The sequence below is a fragment of the Pseudochaenichthys georgianus genome, chromosome 1 (assembly GCF_902827115.2).
Source record: "Pseudochaenichthys georgianus chromosome 1, fPseGeo1.2, whole genome shotgun sequence".
Taxonomy (NCBI): Eukaryota; Metazoa; Chordata; class Actinopteri; order Perciformes; family Channichthyidae; genus Pseudochaenichthys; species Pseudochaenichthys georgianus.
In genome coordinates this window covers 32854589-32872779 of record NC_047503.1, presented here as the reverse complement: position 1 = coordinate 32872779, position 18191 = coordinate 32854589, and the positions used below count along the sequence as shown (strand labels likewise).

Genomic DNA, 18191 nt, shown 5'->3' with positions numbered 1-18191 from the left:
TCTGCAGCTGCTCTTACTTTGTTCCACTTGAAATGTTTAGTATTAATATGGGTGCAGCTATAAGGATTACATTCACCACAACTCTTCATCATCTTTTTTATTGTTTTCATCTTAAAAAGAAACAACCATTACATTTCACATAGCCACAAAAAAAGATTAAAAGTCTGTTCTCTGAAAAATAAAAATGTAATTTGGAAAAAGGCATGCTGGGAAGTCTTCTATAAAAACATATATTCACATTGAGTCAATGATAAAACATGAGTTGATTCCTTTGTTGATTGGTTTGTGTGTGATGCTTCACAATGTGTCCGTTCTATTGGTGAGCAGTTTTGTCTTTATTTGTAATTCTTCCAGAAAGAAACGACGGCATGACTTTAAATTACACTATGTGGTGATTTTAAAGGACATTTGGTTGGGTTTCTAGGTCAAATTGCATGAGGCCACTTTACTGTATAGGCCAGGATCCAGACAATCCAAAGTTTTCAAACTGCTGTAAGTGTAGTTGTCACATGGAAAGATTCTCAAAGGTGAATGTATAAACGGTTGTAAAAAGTTTTGAGAGAATAGAAGAGCAATCCAACCAGTATATGTGTTTATATAAAGCTCAACTCATCTTAAAGCCCCCCTCCCCTCTCTCTACTGCACACACACTAACACACATTTAAAATATCCACAAAAAATATCTACAAAAAAGCAGAGGTCTCATCAGAGAGTATATAATTCTGCTGATATGCATGAAGAAAATGTTTTGGTAGTAATAAAGAAAAACTGAAATTACTGTATTTTTTGCAAGCAACTACAAAAGCCTACGCGACATTAACTGTCAGCATTTCAACCACACAGATGGTTTGTTGTTCGGCTACAAACAAAGCAGCATTTTGTGTTTTAGTAACTCCCAATGCAATCTGAGTTGCTGATTACTTTTTCATCTGTCTAGTTAAAGAAAAAAAGAGAGAAAGTCACAAGCATCAACACAAGCCACTGGCTGGAGACATCAGCTGGGGACCTAGAGAGAGATGGAGACAAAGAGAGAGTGATGAATATGCTGGGTAATATTGTTATGTCTAAATATCTTAGAGACCGGGAAATATATATTTTTCCCAACCAATTTCTCACTACAAGTGAGAAGGCATACACACAAATCTAAATGTCTGACAATCAACAGTTTTGGATATTCCAGAGATTTTATTTAACAGATTTCTGGAATTGTTGTTTCCTCTGTGCTCTTCTTCCTGGTATAAAGTGAACAGGGTTAAGCTGTTGAGCCTCAATCAGGAAACAGCAACATTATAATCAAAATCCAACGTTGGGGGGGTTGTTACAAGCCCCCAGGAAAAGCCCTGAGCCTTAAAAAACAATGTTGGTGGTGAGCAAACTGTGAAATTACAACCTCAACAACTTTCGTACCATTTACAACATTCGACCCTAAAATACTTCGACACTTAGAATTCATTTGTAAATAAGTGAATGATAATTTGTTTTGTGATGAATAAAGATCCTGTTACTTAAAAAAACATTATTTAATCATTAGGTCCCAATGTTGTGAAATGCACTAAGGACTGTTTGAATGAACACTAATGCTCTAAGGGTTAATAGTTTTCTTTATACATGCGTGGGTAATTAGTTAATGTCACCACTTTCAATCTAATCTGGTCGTAAATAATCCCCTAACTCCTCTGTATTTTTTGGTGAACAAATAGTTTAGATGTTTTTTTTATTTTCAGATAAAGGGAATTATTATGGACATTGAATAATGTCGTAAGTTGTTCCTGCACATGCTCCCTCCAACACCCCCCCCCCCCCATTTGTAGGTTATCGTCTGTCAAAATAAATAAATAATTGACACTGAAAATGCAACAGAAAAGGGACAACTATTAGATATTTTTGAAAATTATGAATATTGTCAAAGACTCATTATAAAAGAGCAATGTATGTGGCTGTATGCATTTTTACATTATTGTAAACATTATTGTTTACCAATTTAATCATGACCTTGTTTGCTTAAAACATTAGCAGTTACATGTTTTTTTCTTTTTTTCTAAGAACCTCTTCGTCTTAACACTCCCTGCCCAAACCTTTACCTCTGCTCACACAGGCTGTAAGTTTGACTATCGAGGGTTAAACTCCTCTTCTAAGTTTGATTATTGCATATTTGCTCATTTTCAAATGTATATAAGGATGAGAATGCTGTTAAATGTACATGAGGCCAGATAAAACGATGTGGTCTTTTGAGTTATTTCACAAATTAGACGCCAAGTAATATTTCATGAATTTATAGATGAAACAACGTTTTGATTAAGGAGCATTTTGAATTCATTATTATTTAATCACTCTTACTTATTGTGGGATTGAGAAAAACATGCAATATTTTAATCCAAAAAATGTCTTACCGTGACAGACTGTAACAGTTGTGTGTGCTTTGCAGGGATGAGTGTGTCAAAACGATTGCAGTGTATTTAGAATCATTATCCTCATCCTTTATGTCCTTTGCTGCAACCACAGTAAACACTTCCGCCGGAGATAAGAGGGCCATGCCCGTGTCTGCACTGCAAATGTTGGTTCCCAGTTTGATGAAGAAGCAAGAAGTGATATTAAAGACGACCTGATCATCAAAATCCTCCATAGACTTCATTGAACTGTAGCTTGACCAAACTTTGGTGAATTTTCCAAATCTCACTTTTGAGCCCTGTTGTGCTGTGTATTTCTCTCTGATAATATGCACAGTCTCACACGTATTTGGATGCAGCAGCGACATTGAATCCATGAGCAGGAAGTGAAGCGACTTGTAATGGAACTGGCTTTCATAGGTACTAACATTTCCCATTGTCTGTACTGCATTGTCAAAAGTCTTGGAAAAATCGTCATCCCCTTCAACATATGCCAAAAGTGCAGCCATATGTTCTTTTGTTCCTCCAGGGATCGGCTTTGAACACAGACTATTTGCGCTCCATGCTTTCTGGAATCCCTCACTGCTGTTTAGCTCCTGCTTTAGGAGCCCAGAGTGGACAAACTTCTCCAAGGCCTCTTTACGGCATCCATTGTACATGTCGTCTATGGCATCTGGGGCCATGTCCAGTGTTGCGCTCTCTGCAGTCACCTTTATTGAGTATGGAGTTTAAAATATAGATAGAGAGGTGAATATTATTATTTTATTCTAACATAACATCAGGTTTTGATGGCTATTAGTAAGATCAATACAACTTACTTTGTAGAAGAGAGCTGTGAAAACAATTGAGGCTAGAAGCATTTTTCTTCTGTTGCACATTTTTAATGCCTTTTCCCGTGTACTGTCTGCGCAGAATGCTGAAACAGAAATCCCAGAAAAGCTTTGCAGGACCAAACTTGAACAGAAAGTTGTACACAGTCCAACAATGGGATGATCTATCTTGTTGCTCCAATACTTTGTTTGGACAAGCCTACCATCCTAGATCTACCATTAACAGTTTTCCTCCCTATAGGAAAAAAGCACCCTAGATAACAAGAACGTTTGCAACCCTAAAATGAAAAGAAAATATTGAAAGACACATACCTTAAGATAAGCAAATTAATTTCTTGGAACCAAAATCACGTCTTGTTTCATCGAACTGCAGGGGAGTGATAATTCTCTGCAGAACACTGTCTCTGGTGAAGTCAAAACTTATCAGGCTGAGCAACACCTTTTCCTTTCCTGTGGAAGGAAATAACATGCCATTCAGATCGCTGATGTCGAGCTATTCCTTCTGTTAGAGCTACTGAATTACTGAAGTAAGCACTTTCTGATGAAAAGAAACAACAGAAACAAATATATAAATAGTTCAGCCTACAAATGGCTAAAGCTGGATGGTTATATTTTATTTTTACACACATTTTAATTGATAAACTATAAATTGTTCCTATGGGTTCCCCTTTTCTAACATGCTGTGTTCCAGTTTACCTATAGCTTGACTGGAAACAAATTACTTGCATTAAGCATTCACTTGCTGTATTCAGTAAGGAATGAATGCATACATGCTCTACTGAATGTAAAAGTAGATTAATAAATTATAAATAAACTTGCCTTTAAATGAAATCTTTAAAATGTAGTGAAACAAGTTTTGATGAACAAAAAAGACAATTGCATACTCTTCTGTTGACAAATTTAAGTAACTTTTCTCACTACACAAACACTAACCTGAACATACTGTTCATGCTGTTTTCATTGGTGCTCCCCCGAGACAGTCAGCACTTGCTACTTAGAAAAGTTTGTTCCTCCTACTTCCTTCCTTCCTCCCCTCCCTGCTGGCACAGAAACAAGTAGAAGCTCAACCAAGCGTGACAGCACTTTTGTAATTCTAACAAATGCTCTTATCTTATCACCAATGCACTGTGTTTTACATAAAACTTAAGTATTAGCAATATAGTTAAGATAAAAGTCCATGTCATTTGTGAACAAAATGGTGTAAACTGCTAGTTAATCAGAAAGTGTGCAAGAGTGTGTGTGCGTGTGTGTGTGTGTGTGTGTGTGTGTGTGTGTGTGTGTGTGTGTGTGTGTGTGTGTGTGTGTGTGTGTGTGTGTGTGTGTGTGTGTCTGTGTGTGTGTGTGTGTGTGTGTGTGTGTGTGTGTGTGTGTGTGTGTGTGTGTGTGTGTGTGTGTGTGTGTGTGTGTTTAGTTGTTAAGGTGCCCACAATAGCAATAATAGGCATAGTTAAAAAGTATCCATGAAGAGAATTAAACACATCCAACAGCCTAGTTGGTGTAATGTTGACATGTTATAAGCTTCAGGTATGACCAATAAAATAACAACTCTTTAACCCTTTAACTGCCAGCACCACCATTTGGTAGAGCACATTTTGTGTCTTGATATCTTGTTGAAAAAAAGTTGAACTCCATCTGATTCAGCCAGCTCTACCCTTTGGTTGACATGTTATGCACAAAACAACCTCTAGATGTCACTGTGGTTTGAACAGAAAGCCCTTCAGCTAGCTTCTTCTGAGGAAGTTGGCAATGCTAAAAATCACTGCTGAAGAAATCACTCTTTTTGGTCAACTTTTGTAAGGTAACTATATCCTTTTTGACATATTTTAGTGGCAGGGCACTGACTGAACATAATTAGATAACTTGATGCACAAAAAAAGTTTTAACAAGGGTGTAATTATTTTTTGGAAAATATGCTCAACCAATCGGTCGAATTGGCCTTTTATGGTAAACTAGCAATATGACATTTTCAGAGTTTCAGAGATGTTTTCAACAGTTGCTAAATGTTTGTTCTGATTACGGAGTCAAATTTGACGTTAAATACAATGCTAAGAAGAGCGCTGTAATGATCTGCAGAGCAAAAGGGGATAAGAACCTTTGTTTTCCAACATTCTATCTATCAGGACAGGTGCTGTCTGTTTGCTGTAACACAAGTATCTGGGACACATCATCACAGATTAAATGGCTGATGATGATGACATGTATAGCCAGCGGTGTGTTTTATATACAAGCCAACATGTTGGCTAGAAAAATTCTCTTGGTGTTCAGATAAGGTTAAGGTGAACCTCTTTAGAGCTTATTGTACTCCTCTCTATACTGCCCTCTTGTGGGTCAAGTATAAGAAGGAGAGCCTCCAGAAGCTCCAGGTTGCATATAATGACTGTTTGCATATACTGCTTAGAAAACCAAGGTGGTGCAGTGCAAGTGAAATGTTCTGTAATGCACGAGTCAACACGTTCCATGCTCTTTTGAGAGGTCTGATGTACAAATTCATCTGTCGATTGAATGTTTCTCATAACTCTGTCATTATGCTGCTGTCAAATCCGTGTCTCAGTGCTGTACGATACCAGTCACCTCTGTGGAAACATTGGTATAACTGCCTTTTTTAATTTATATTTGAGTGTTGTATGTCTTGTAATAATGGACCAAGAGTCTCTTTAAATAAAGATGATGATGATGAAAGTATGGTAAATAAATGGCTAGATGGTAATGGTAATGGTAAATCATGGTAATATTACTAAATCTAGTACTGCCTTATGAGTCTCAGAGTGAAAGAGTGATACTAATTTATATAGCACCTTTCATGCATGGCATTCAGCCCAAAGTTGCACACAGATGAGCAAGTTAGGCCAACACAGGATATAGACATTTGCTGTTAGGCCAGCTGTTTGTTGTTATGCTAATTCAATATAGCCTACAGTAAGATGAGCAAGTCTTTTTTTTATTATGAAAAACACTTTACATTACTTTTTTCCAATTGTTTTTTTTCCAATTATAATTTATTACCTTTTATGAATATATCTGATTGTATATATTGCTCATTTTCCATAAAAGAAACAAATGTACTTGAGTTTGTGTTTTATTTGAGTTTGATGCATATACTGTACTGTATGATGATTGTTGAAAATGAGAGGCTCATAAAAACAAAACTGTGTGGTCAGTCAAAATAAATAAAATTGTTTGTGGTTATTTGTGGCCCATTTGATAAGAAAATGCAAAAACAATTATTGTTCCATAGCTTTTTTCTTGGTCTGGCAGTTAAAGGGTTCAAAGGCTTTTATTTTTTTAAGACAGTGACCGGAAGTAGTTATCGTGTATGTTTGATACCGACACAACTCGCTTACAATGCATGTACTTCAAATGTCTATTGTCTTCTATCATGATGCTGCATATTTTAATAAAAATTCTCAAAAATATATATAATAATAAATGAATAAAAGGCAGTAAATATTTTAATGTTTATAATCTGGTGCTACCGCTTCGACTCCGTTTTATTACCGGAAACGGCACCATTTCCGGGTTCAGACGCGCCAAAAAGAAAACAGTTGCGTGTGTCGTCTGCAACATGTGAGAGAGGAGTGGACACTTGACATAAACACAACGGTAACGTAACCTCGATACTGTTGTTCCGATGACTCTTTACTGACAATGACTCCTGGCAAATTGAAACCCACTACCTAAAATAACGTTAAAGTGAATAATATTACAAGTCAACGTTAGGGCGTTGAAGTCAGTGTAAGGTTGGATATTCGTTTCAGTTAGGGTTAGGGACCATCAATACATTTATTTCAATGTCTCAAAACCAATGTTATTTCAATATCTCTGTGCCTATATTAGTGACAATTATTCTTAAAAAATATAATAAATTGGCTTTATGTACTGGTCGTTGAATTATATTATTTCCTAATTTTAAAGAAGATAATTTCAGTTGTATACAAAAGGTTCCATATCATATGATCTGATGACTCAATGGGGAACTGTGTTACTAGATTGAACATAAAGGCCACATTTCTATTATTTGTCTCGATTTTATATGAATATTGTTATGAAAATGTTGCTGTGTCTTGATTGAAAAGTCACATTTATGCAAATGCTTCATTGTCATGTAATGTGACCCAGTGATTCAAAATCAATGCAGCATTGTAGATTATTAATACATTGGATAAGTAGGACACAACTCTTTTTATTGGATTTGTATCTACCGTCTGTTTTCTATGAACATTTGAATGAAAATGGTGCATTTCCTTTTAAATTCTGATGTATGTTATAAGTGTCCATCTCATGAAGACCAGTGACTCCAAATCGTTACCAGATATTATTACTACACTGGGGAAATATCTATGTCACATTTTAAGATTGGAATTCAGTTTATTTTAATTTTATAGGATTATTGTGATCATATACAATTTTTTCAAAGTGTATGGATTTTATGCATTGCACACACATTATTTTATTATTGTATATGTGAGGGATTGAGGTAAATAACAGACACACCTCTAGTCTTTATATAATATTATTATGATTATTATTATATATAAACCAGGTTGAAGGATGAGAGGAGGACCGAAGTTCAAGCATCCAATCTGTTGAAGTTGCCTTTAGCAAATCACTAAACTTCTAACAGTACGAGGAAGGTGCTGCATTGTAGCTGACCTCTGACCTTGTTTGTAATGAAACATGTTGCCCCTGTGGTTGTAATAAAGGGTTGTTAATCAATTCAAGATGAGTAAGTGGGGAGAGCGGATGAAGAAGGTGGAGCAGCTCGCTCAGTCCTTCCAGCTGAATCCTCTGGCCGCACAATACAAACCTCGGCTGTGGCCGTGCCAGCCGTCCTCCATCTGGAAGCTCTTCCCTCGTCAAAGTATGGCGATCAGCTTCGCTCAGAGCTGCAAGGAGGTAATAAAACAAGACTTATTATCATTGGTCTGCACCTTTAAGATTGTACATCCTGTGTGTCAGGGGAAATCTGATGCTGGCACTTTGCGTTTCCTAGGCTGTACATGTGTTTGCACTTGAAAAAGAAAAGACATCCCTGGGTCAAAGGATCTTCCTGGTGACCAGCTACAGTGAGCTGTGGCATTACTACAGGTAAATAACAAACATTTCAAATTCATTCATCTTCTTCTTCCGTGTGTTAAGAAAACAATGTGCATTCATTGTGATTTTCGTTCAGGACTTACCCACAGTCCTTGATGCACTGCTACGAGGTGATACCAGAGGGCGCTGTTTGTAAACTTTACTTTGACTTGGAGTTCCATAAGCCTTCAAACCAAGGGGCTGATGGGAAATCCATGGTCTCTTCACTTATCCAGGTGGGGTACTTTTCACATCCTCATTGACAAAAGGTCTTACTATATTGTGTTTTAATATATCTTTGTTTTAAGTAAGCTATAATATATTTCTATAGCGATATAAATACCACTAAGATGATCAACTTGACATTTATATATCCAAAGAATGCTTTGTAAAAGTATCCACTTGACCTTCTTTCAGTAAGTTAAAGAAGGGGAAACAATATAAAAAAAGCATTTATCGTTTACTTTTCCCTCATTCTTTTAATTTGAAGCTGGAGAGTTTTTGCAGCAAATGGGTGTGGCCAATGTCTATTAGATTTAGAGAATGTTGGGACTCTAGTTTTCTTCCAATTTGTGAGAAAATGCAGTAGTTACATTTTATTTGGATATATTATGTGTAGTAGTTTATCTTGTTGCTTGCTTCCTTAAAGATGAAGGAGATACAGTATTTGAACCTGTCTGTGTTTTGTGTGTTGACAGTATGTATGCGACAAGTTAATGGAAGTTTATGGGATTGAATGCTCTGCAAAAAATATCCTCAATCTCGACTCCAGCACGGCGGACAAATTCAGTCGGCATCTCATCTTTAATCTGAAAAATGCAGCCTTCAAAGACAACTTGCATATGGGTAAGGTCAGTGTTTTGCATTGAGGTAACAACACTTGTTTGTTTACCTCAATTTCAATTCATATTTCCTTGTTGTTTTTAAGGCAGGTTTATCCATTCAATTCTTCAATCGGTCCTGAGCACACCCAAAAGCAGCCTGAGCGTTGGGATGAATTCAGAGGAGAAAAACTGTGAAACAGGGTCTGTGTTTTTAACTTATGAAAATAACTTATTACATTTCTTAGCTACCATCATTTTGTGTAACTTGTCTTAATGACATATTGGCAGCAGAGCAAATGCTGTGTCTGAAGAGACGACAGGGCAGACATCTGAGAGTCCAGAGGCCAAGAGGTGCAAGCAGGAAGAGAGAGACCTCAGCTTCCTCCAGGTGAAAAACAAAGATGGCCAACACTGTCTCTTTGTTGATCTTGGTAAGAAAATCATACGCTTTTATTTGTCATGTTTTAACCTAAATCAACAACTTGGGTTAAATGCTTCTCTTGATATATTCAGCAAACCTTTTTTGGATGATTTCTTTGTAAACCTTTTTTAATGAATACATATTACTCGTTATATTTTACAAAAACAGGTGTTTACACCAAGAACAGAAATTTCCGCCTTTACAAGTCATCAAAAGTGGGAAAGAACGCTGCGTTCACGGTGGCAGACGACAACGAGTTCATTCACAAACCTGAGAAGGGAATTTCTGCGGAGGAAAGCGTGTTCTTGGCTTCTTTAGTCTGTAATATAAGGTAAAACACTTTTTGCTGCATTTTCTATATTCTTTAAATATTACTTTCCTAAACCCACATCCTCAGATCTTCTTACTGTGTTTCATTAGCTTCACAGGTCAGAGAATTCTTACGTCAGACATCCCTGAAACAAAGAAATCCAAAACCTTGGGATCTCCCTGTCAGCAGGAATCAGCCACAGACCCAGGTAACACTGACGACAGAAGCCTTCTCTCTACTATGCAAACATGCAAAGTGTATTGTATAATTAGCTCAGCCATAATTTACCTCATATGTCTCTTTATAAAAAGCAATATTTATTTCCCCATCCATCAGTGGCAGGCTCACTCTCGGGCCACTTGTCATCGCCTTATCCAGAAGTGGACAACTTTGTATTAACTGTGGTTAAAAAGGACGGCGTACATGGAAGTAAGTGTTTGGACTAATACATGAAATGCTTTTACAAAAGGTGGGTCACTTTCCAAACATTTGCATGTCTTGGTTCAGACCTAGAGCTGAATCCAGCTTTTTTTATTATTGATTAAACGGCCGCTTCTTAATAAACTCATGATTGATCATTTTAATTTACAAGAAAAAACGTAATTGAACATGGATTGATTCAGTACCTGGCAACTAAATGTACATCAAAACGTAGTGTATGATCTTTGTCAGGAGTTTCTTCTCATGTTTAATTCAACAGACATCAGACGATGGAACTACTTTGCTGCTGAACAGCTGATTGTCTACGACATCGCAAATTACCGCTGGTGTGCAAACGTGGAAAGGTTTCACAAAAGCAACAATATCATGTATGTATGTTTCAGGTTATATGTTGACAATCTTAAAGTGCGCTCCACTTCCCTTCTGATTCACCTTCCTCTGCAGGATTGTTGTTGACCTCAAAGAGGAAGCGTGGTACCAGAAGTGTCTCGACCCTGAGTGCAGGAACTTCAGGTCCTCAAGTAAGCAATGAGCCTAAGGGCCGCATTTAAAACAAACAACAACTCTAGCACACGTGATGTTTTTGGATTGACAGATTGCAAAATGGTGTCTGAGAACGTGTCTTTTGACGTTGCAGGCTACCCACTGCCACAGGAGATCTGCGTCAGCTACATCATGACACTGGTTTGCTTCTTTTTTTTTTTACTCCTAACTACGCTTAACTTGCCATGAAATAATGTTGTCTTTTTCTAAATCTCAAACCCATGTTGTTCTCCTCAACTTGCAGCAGTGTATGATCGTGTCTTCTCTTCTCTTACAGGACGAGGAGGACCAGGCATACTTAATGGACGATGCCGGCAACATTGAACTCAGCCAGGCCTCGACCCCCCAGAGGACAGCGTGTCCAGAGCAGGGACCTGCAGACGGCTGGGGGGACGGGCAGGACGACCAGGACTATTTACAGAGCCTGGACGACTTCGAACAAAAAAGCGGGGATATCCCTGATCTGCTTCTGCTCAAATGTATGGCAGACTTTGACTCCCATTAGAGGGTGAGTCTTATGTTATTTTGCACCCACTTTACCAAATGTCCTCCTATTTATAATTGACCAACATGTAATAAATAGTTTATAAGCCACTATATTTTGCAAGCTACGTATGTTTATTGATTTGTCAAAAAGTCAAACTCCTTTTGTAATTGAAGCCAGAGGCCTGTACTACGAAGCTGGTTCAACCTAATATGTTTGAGTTAGCCGGTTGGCCTAATCCAAAACATACACGCTCTCGCTAAACGGTACTACGACGCTGGTTATCAAGTGGATCGCTCAAGCCAGCCGTGTCCTATCTAGTTAGGTGCACGTTCACATGAAAGGGGTGGTATCTGGAGCATTTGACCAAACATGGAGAAGCGTACTGACAGCGCAGCGTCATACTTCCTGAATGAAAAGTCAACTATATAATTAGACAAATATGATGACGTTAAACTTTAAACATCCATGACTTAAACACTTTATCCAGGATAAAAGCCACATAGCTGCACCTGCAAGGTGAATACAGCTGGTAAAAGAACAAATGTTTGAATGCGTACATTAACAGGTTTATGATATCACTGTACTTAGCCGAAAACTGCACCTTTGCCCTTTTCATTTCAGAGTGTTTAAAAAAACATAAGAACAATATGGCTTGAAATGTCAAGGAGGCCTCGACGTGTTTAATGTGTGTGAGAACCGAGACATAACATCTGAAATCATGACAACTGAAATGCTGCTCCGTTTTACACTAAAAAGTTAACGTGAAATGTCGACAAGAACGTTAAATCTCTTTAAAAACGTGCTTCTTCAAATGAAAAGTGATCCATTCAATCTTTGTTGTTTCAAATATTTACCCAGAAACCTCAAGTGTAATACAACTAACGATCCTGCGACCTTTGGCAACCAAATGTGAAATAAGAGCAACATCATGTTCAGAAGAACATTCACTATTTCGTGTGCAGTGTTAAACAAAAAAACACAAAAAGGCACCAAAAGTCTGTAAAGCTTCCCAAAACTCTAATTTCTAACTTGTGCACAGGAAGGGGTTCATCAGTCCTTCAGCATGGAGACACACAGGAATGAAGGAAATTTAAACCGCAGAGTATCAGGCAAAATACTCTGCATACAAATAGACTTTTTAGCAGATACAATATTTACAGTTGAATGATTACATTAAATACCGACTTAAATAGATAGACCAAAACATTAATACTCAATATTAGTCAGATGTAAAAGCGTGTTAATAGGATTTCTTTCTGTGGCTCCCAAGAATACAAAATTGGCAGAAATGTGTTTACCTTCTGACGGTGGAGAAGTCGAAGGCAGTTTTAAGGCATGAGCAAGTCAGATTTCCCCTTTGTGTGTTTTTAACCTCAACCCTTAGATAAGTGATTCCAGTAACATGGTGACAGCAGGGACCCTTTAGCAGTACAGGAACAATACATACTTCCTCTCCATTAACTATTTGGTTCTGGCGGTGTGCTCTGAATGGTCACCTTCTCTACTCCTCGATCCCAGTTTACATATTAATTTTGGCATAAAGTTCATCAATGTTCTCTTTGAAGCGGTTACGAATCTCAGTCCTCTTGGCCTTTAGGGTGGGGGTCAGCAGGCCGTTCTGGATAGAAAACAGCTCGGTGTGTAACGCAATGTCTTTCACCTGCAGAGGAGGAACAAAAAGCGGCAAATCAACATTTGATGCAGTGTCTCAATTACAACTAACATCTATTAGTAATTGCAACTTACAATTACTTTGTGAATTATTTTAATACAACCAAAAATAGTGATTTACAAGATAATATCTGCAAATAAGGATAGAAAAGTTAACAATAAAGACTACTACATCTTAATAATTGCACTGTATATTCTCACATATTGTAAGAAAACTACAGTCACAAAAATTAAAAGACAAGAAATAAACAAAGTATTTTATACTTTGTTTATTTCTTGTCTTTTAATTTGTATTGTACAATGCCATGCCATTATGCTGCTGCAACAAACATTTCCCAAAATGGGATCAATAAAGTTCTATCTTATCTTATTAAAATGTAGTCCAAAAGTAATATTCATTATCCTTTCAAAAACTGATTCGATGTAACTATTGCATTAAAATGTCTTAACATCAAAATACACAGACTATTGGTCTGTCAATGAAAATAATTAATCGACTAATCCTTTCAGATGTAATTTGAAAATTTGAAATAAAGAATAATTATTGAATCAAAAATGATGCATTTTGATAAAACATGGCAACAGTTACCTGCTCGAAGGACTTGAGTCCCGCCTCCTTGCCCAGCCTCAGGATGTCCTCCAGAATGGCGCTCTTCACATCCTACAAACAGTCACACACACGTTAGCTCACATCGCAAATGGCTGTGTGTGTAAGCAGCGGACAGTGACACCTCACCTTGTTACTGCACAGTTCAGAGTAGGAGCCTTCGATCCCCTTTTTCTTCATCCAAATAGGTAAAAAGTCTGGATCAGGAATTACTATCCCCACCAGACATGCCTTAGAAACACAACAAGGACATCAGAGCCACACATATTGAACCAAACTAGAAACTGATACTGCACATTATGATAAGAATATCTGATGTTTACACATTCATGAACTCACCTGTAAGCTTTCGCCGTAAACAAATATCTGGGCCACTGGATCACTGAGATTATACACCGTTTCTATTTTCTCGGGGGCGATGTACTCTCCTTGTGCCAGCTTGAAAATGTGCTTCTTTCTGTCAGTGATTTTAAGACAGCCGTTCTGCAAAAAAACACAAAAAAGAGTGTTTTATGAGGTACACTTATCCATGGTCAGTGTATTTGTATAACTTCTATCTACCATCCTTTTTCTTTACAACATACTGACATTTTTATGACTTAACTATATCTTTAACACATACTACATATACTGGGATGTGCTATATTTGTTATGACTTAAAAAAACACTGTTTTCACAATTTGATGACGTCATAGGTTTAGCTGCTGCCCCCAGTTCACTGCATACAACAATATAATGCACGAGGTGTGTTACATGTACTCATAATTAAAGATGAATGGGCCCTTCAACATGTTCTACTTACAGGAAGCCACTTCCCGATGTCTCCCGTGTGCAGCCACCCGTCCTCGTCGATGGCCTCTGCAGTTCTCTCGGAATCTTTCAGGTATCCCAGGAAAACATTTGGTCCTTTGACACATATCTGGAGGGAGAGATGACAAAGTTAATGAAATTCACATTTTACAGATATTTAGAAGCAAGCACACGTGCAGATTATATCAAGTGTATATCAACGCTAGGGAGCAATAACGGTTACTCTGTTAATGGCACCATTTTAGTACAGGTGGCAATATCTCAACAAATATAAGAGGGGAATTTTTCTGAAATGTCCAAACAGATATTTATGATGCCTAGAGAATAAATGTGACATTGGTTTGACGTTTGATCCACCAGCAGGGCAAATATTTAACTAATATTTAGCTGGATGGCTTGCATCATATTTATTGAAGGACATATTTCCCTCAGGATTAATCGCTATCATTTTAGGGATCTCCTTTAATGTGGCGCCACCATCAGACCATTTGTCCAACACTGGTGTAATTTGTGTTTAAGACTCATTGCAAAAACATGGCATGTGAACATTGTAAACATTATATTAGCTGAACATCAGCATTGTCATAATGAGTAGGTTGACAGGCTGTCTTTACTTTACTCTTAACCTAATGAAATGCTTATCCATGTGTTATTCGTGTTAAGATCTTTCTGCTGCAGAGAAAAGTGTTTTAATAATAGTAATTCATATCCTACACTTTAATGAATGATTTATTGTACATTTTCCACTGTATTTTTATTAATTCTGCCTGATATGCAGCTTGTAGAGTAAGCTTCACTGACCATGTTCATTATAGTGAAGAAACACTAGATGTCACACGTGCAAATCGTATTTCTGCTTTTGTATTCTTAAAAGTAATTGGTATGGCATTGAGGCTTCAAGTGAAGTCACTGGTTTTTGTTAATAATAATAATTACACTTTGCATTCATTATTTCTATCCAAACCGGTTGTTAATTACAAAGCCAATAAATACTTTTTTCCTCCACTGACTTCATGCATTTGATTGTTCCTGAATAGCACTCCTCACCTCTCCCTCTCCATTGGCTGCCATGTAGTTCATTTCTGCCACATCCACCAGTTTGATAGCGTTGCAGGGCAGAGGAGGCCCGACGTGACCTGGAGACACAAAATCATCACAGTTCAGTTTCAAAGTTCACAGAAAGAATTGTTTAAATTTCTCTCATAGGCTTTACTACACGAGAACAGACGGGGGATTTACCTGCGGTCCAATCCCCGGGCATGGACATGGAGCAGCCAGCGGTGCACTCAGTCTGACCGTAGCCCTCATAAAACTGTGGAGAGCAGAGCGGGTTTTTAGTGACATGTTTGAACATAAAACTAATTGATAAAGATTAGCCAAACGAATGCGAGATGGTGGAGTGGAGGCCGCTCACCTGACAGCCCAGAGCGGCTCGTAGGAAGGTGAGGATGGTCGGAGCCACCGGAGCCGCTCCTGTGATGATCAGTCTGACGCGACCGCCCAGACTCTCCTGCAGAGAGAAAACACAGGAAGACCATTGTTTGATGACATCATATCAATGGTAAAGCAATTGTTGAAATGTCTTATGGGCTTGGAACTTGTGACAGGTGTTTATCTAACCTTTAAGATAGTATGACTTTTCAACTCAAATATAAAATGTTTAAAAAGGGTAAGCGAAGTTCTGTAAGACCAAGCCACATTCAAAGCCAGGGTAATATCTAAGTATCAGACTTTTTTTGTGGATGAGTAAGTTAACCCTTAAGAGTCCCTGGGGCCATTTTTCAGCCATTCAGGTTCATGCCATTTTGGCTGTGTTGAATGAATATTGCTCAAACTTGCCAGAGGATATTCTTTTTTAGTTGTATATTGAATTGTCGTCTTAGTTTTTTTAATTAGCCTAAAATGGCTAAGCTACACAAAAACCGACACATTAGTTCCTAGCGGCAAAAAATGCCCCATTGAAAATGCTTTTTTTGACCCCACATTTATCTTATCATAAACTCTCGATTTCCTTTATGTTAAGATTTCATTTTGGACTTCTAGCTTTCAATTTTTACATTTGTCTACAAGATGGCGATAATTTTAACCCTTTGAAGCCTGCAGCAAAATGTCACACTTTTTACTGTTTTCTGCAAGGGTCACTTGCTACTGAAATGATATGTGTGTCACTTTTGATGTTGGATAATGGTATGTGTGTGTGCGTGCGTGTGTGTGTGTCCAACTTCAAAAGACTTTTCTCTTAGAAGGCCACACTGTGTAATAATCTAATTCAATAATAAAAAACAATGAGTTGGGAGAACCAAAACAAAATTGGACTTTGTTTTGGTTCTCGGTCAGGTTGTTTATACAGCTGCACTGCAGCCATGGTTATAAGTATTACTATTAGTGCAGGAGTAGTCTATTTGGAAATGGCAAGGCATTACAGCACACGGGAAGCTCTGGACATCATCATGCACTCTGATTGCGAGGATGGCTCCTCATCCTCCTCCATGGACTCTGAGGCTGACACAGAAGAGGCCTCAGAGTCCTCGGAGGACGCCTCAGAGGTGGGAACAGACCAGCTAGAGTCCAACTCGGACTCATCTGAAACTGAGAGCGGAGGGGAGTTGGAGAAAGCAGCTGCAGGATGGACTTCAAAAAATGGTAAAGTGTTTTGATCTCCCACAAACACTGAGACGCTCCGCTACGTCCCAGCAGCCAGAAGTTTGACCCCGGGACCAACACACTATGCTGTCGCTCGAATCAGTGACCCAGCATCCAGCTTTGCACTGCTGCTGACAGATGACATCCTGCAGCATATTGTGTCCATGACAAACCTGCATGGGAGACGGTCAAGAGTGGCGAGATATGGACACAGAGGAACTGCAGGCTTACGTGGGGCTGCTCATTTTGGCCGGTGTTTACAGGTCAAAATGAATCGACCCTCAGCCTCTTGTCTTTATTAGGATCCCCATTAGCACTAGCATGAGCATTGGCTATTCTTCCTGGGGTCCTCACACACTCAAAACATACATACAACAAAATTAAAACAAAACGGCAACCTTTTGATATGTACTTGAGAATTTTCCTGAATGATGTGAACCGGTAAAGAGTTCCAGCTGATCATGGCTCTGTACATGACTGTTTTCTGTCCCATATTTGATTTAGATTTGGGTAATACAAACCTTCCTTCTATTGTATGTCGTGTTTGATAGTTATGTTGTGCATATTGCGCTATAAACCTTTGTGATAATATATCTGGTGAGTGAGTCACTGTAATATTTCTGACAACATTTAATAAAATATAAGTTGACCTCTGTCTGACAGTTAACCATTTCAGTGTCTCCAGCATTTCAGTGACTCTGGTTCTGTAGGAGCACTGCAGTGCACATCGTGCTGCCTTATTTTGTGCTACTTGTAGTTTGTTTAAATCTTTTTCAGCAGCACTAGACCATATAACCAAACAATAATCAAGCTGCGACAGAACCAAAGCATCCAAAACTTGTCTACTGACATCCATAGGCAAATATTTTACAATTATTTTTACAAGTGACACACCCCTTCCCATTTTACATACAACATTATCAATTTGTTTAGACCAAGATAATTTATGATCCAGGGTTATACCTAGCAATGTTGTCTCCTTGACCTGTTCAATTTCAATATGGTTTAAATGTAGTTGCAATTTTGGTTCACCTTTTAACTGATGATTTGACCCTATTAATAACGATTTTGTTTTCCCGCATTAAGTACCAACTTATTATTTATGACCCACTCTGATATCAGTAGTAGATCTTTATTCATAACA

The 18191-nt window shown here is 38.0% G+C and overlaps 3 protein-coding genes across 8 annotated transcripts in view; 1 reads left to right on the top strand and 2 right to left on the bottom strand.

Moving 5' to 3' along the window:
* Positions 1 to 82: 82 nt before the first annotated feature.
* Positions 83 to 4224, bottom strand: LOC117447445 (erythroblast NAD(P)(+)--arginine ADP-ribosyltransferase). 2 transcript variants are annotated; one of them, XM_034084199.2, is made up of 5 exons: positions 4151 to 4224; positions 3530 to 3667; positions 3206 to 3303; positions 2391 to 3097; positions 83 to 1006 (listed from the first exon to the last, which is right to left on the bottom strand). In XM_034084199.2, exons 3-5 carry the CDS (start codon positions 3263 to 3265, stop codon positions 934 to 936), a joined length of 840 nt encoding a protein of 279 aa, XP_033940090.1. In that variant the 5' UTR covers positions 3266 to 3303; positions 3530 to 3667; positions 4151 to 4224; the 3' UTR covers positions 83 to 933. The 2 variants fall into 2 exon arrangements, with proteins under 2 accessions (XP_033940090.1, XP_071059393.1); XM_071203292.1 differs by lacking the exon at positions 4151 to 4224 and adding an exon at positions 4037 to 4141.
* A 2514-nt stretch (positions 4225 to 6738) lies between these two features.
* primpol (primase and polymerase (DNA-directed)) lies at positions 6739 to 12071 on the top strand. Of its 3 annotated transcripts, none has more exons than XM_034084177.2 (14): positions 6739 to 6817; positions 7918 to 8110; positions 8208 to 8302; positions 8388 to 8526; positions 8989 to 9136; positions 9219 to 9315; positions 9406 to 9545; positions 9704 to 9866; positions 9956 to 10053; positions 10182 to 10274; positions 10546 to 10654; positions 10731 to 10807; positions 10924 to 10970; positions 11107 to 12071. In XM_034084177.2, the coding sequence occupies exons 2-14, from the start codon at positions 7937 to 7939 to the stop codon at positions 11332 to 11334; spliced, it is 1608 nt and encodes a 535-aa protein (XP_033940068.1). In that variant the 5' UTR covers positions 6739 to 6817; positions 7918 to 7936; the 3' UTR covers positions 11335 to 12071. The 3 variants fall into 3 exon arrangements, with proteins under 3 accessions (XP_033940068.1, XP_033940050.1, XP_033940058.1); XM_034084159.2 differs by having other exon boundaries at positions 9403 to 9545; XM_034084167.2 differs by having other exon boundaries at positions 6747 to 6817; positions 7937 to 8110; positions 9403 to 9545.
* The window catches only part of acsl1a (acyl-CoA synthetase long chain family member 1a), a 31603-nt gene continuing 25376 nt past the window's right edge, over positions 11965 to 18191 (bottom strand). For all 3 annotated transcript variants that reach the window (XM_034084140.1, XM_034084148.2, XM_034084132.2), the window contains exons 14-21: positions 15819 to 15914; positions 15644 to 15716; positions 15452 to 15540; positions 14397 to 14513; positions 13934 to 14077; positions 13724 to 13825; positions 13577 to 13648; positions 11965 to 12976 (exon numbers count right to left, since the gene is read on the bottom strand). In XM_034084140.1, the coding sequence (XP_033940031.1) occupies positions 12836 to 12976; positions 13577 to 13648; positions 13724 to 13825; positions 13934 to 14077; positions 14397 to 14513; positions 15452 to 15540; positions 15644 to 15716; positions 15819 to 15914 (834 nt within the window). In that variant the 3' untranslated portion in view covers positions 11965 to 12835. The remainder of the gene's footprint in view (positions 12977 to 13576; positions 13649 to 13723; positions 13826 to 13933; positions 14078 to 14396; positions 14514 to 15451; positions 15541 to 15643; positions 15717 to 15818; positions 15915 to 18191) is intronic.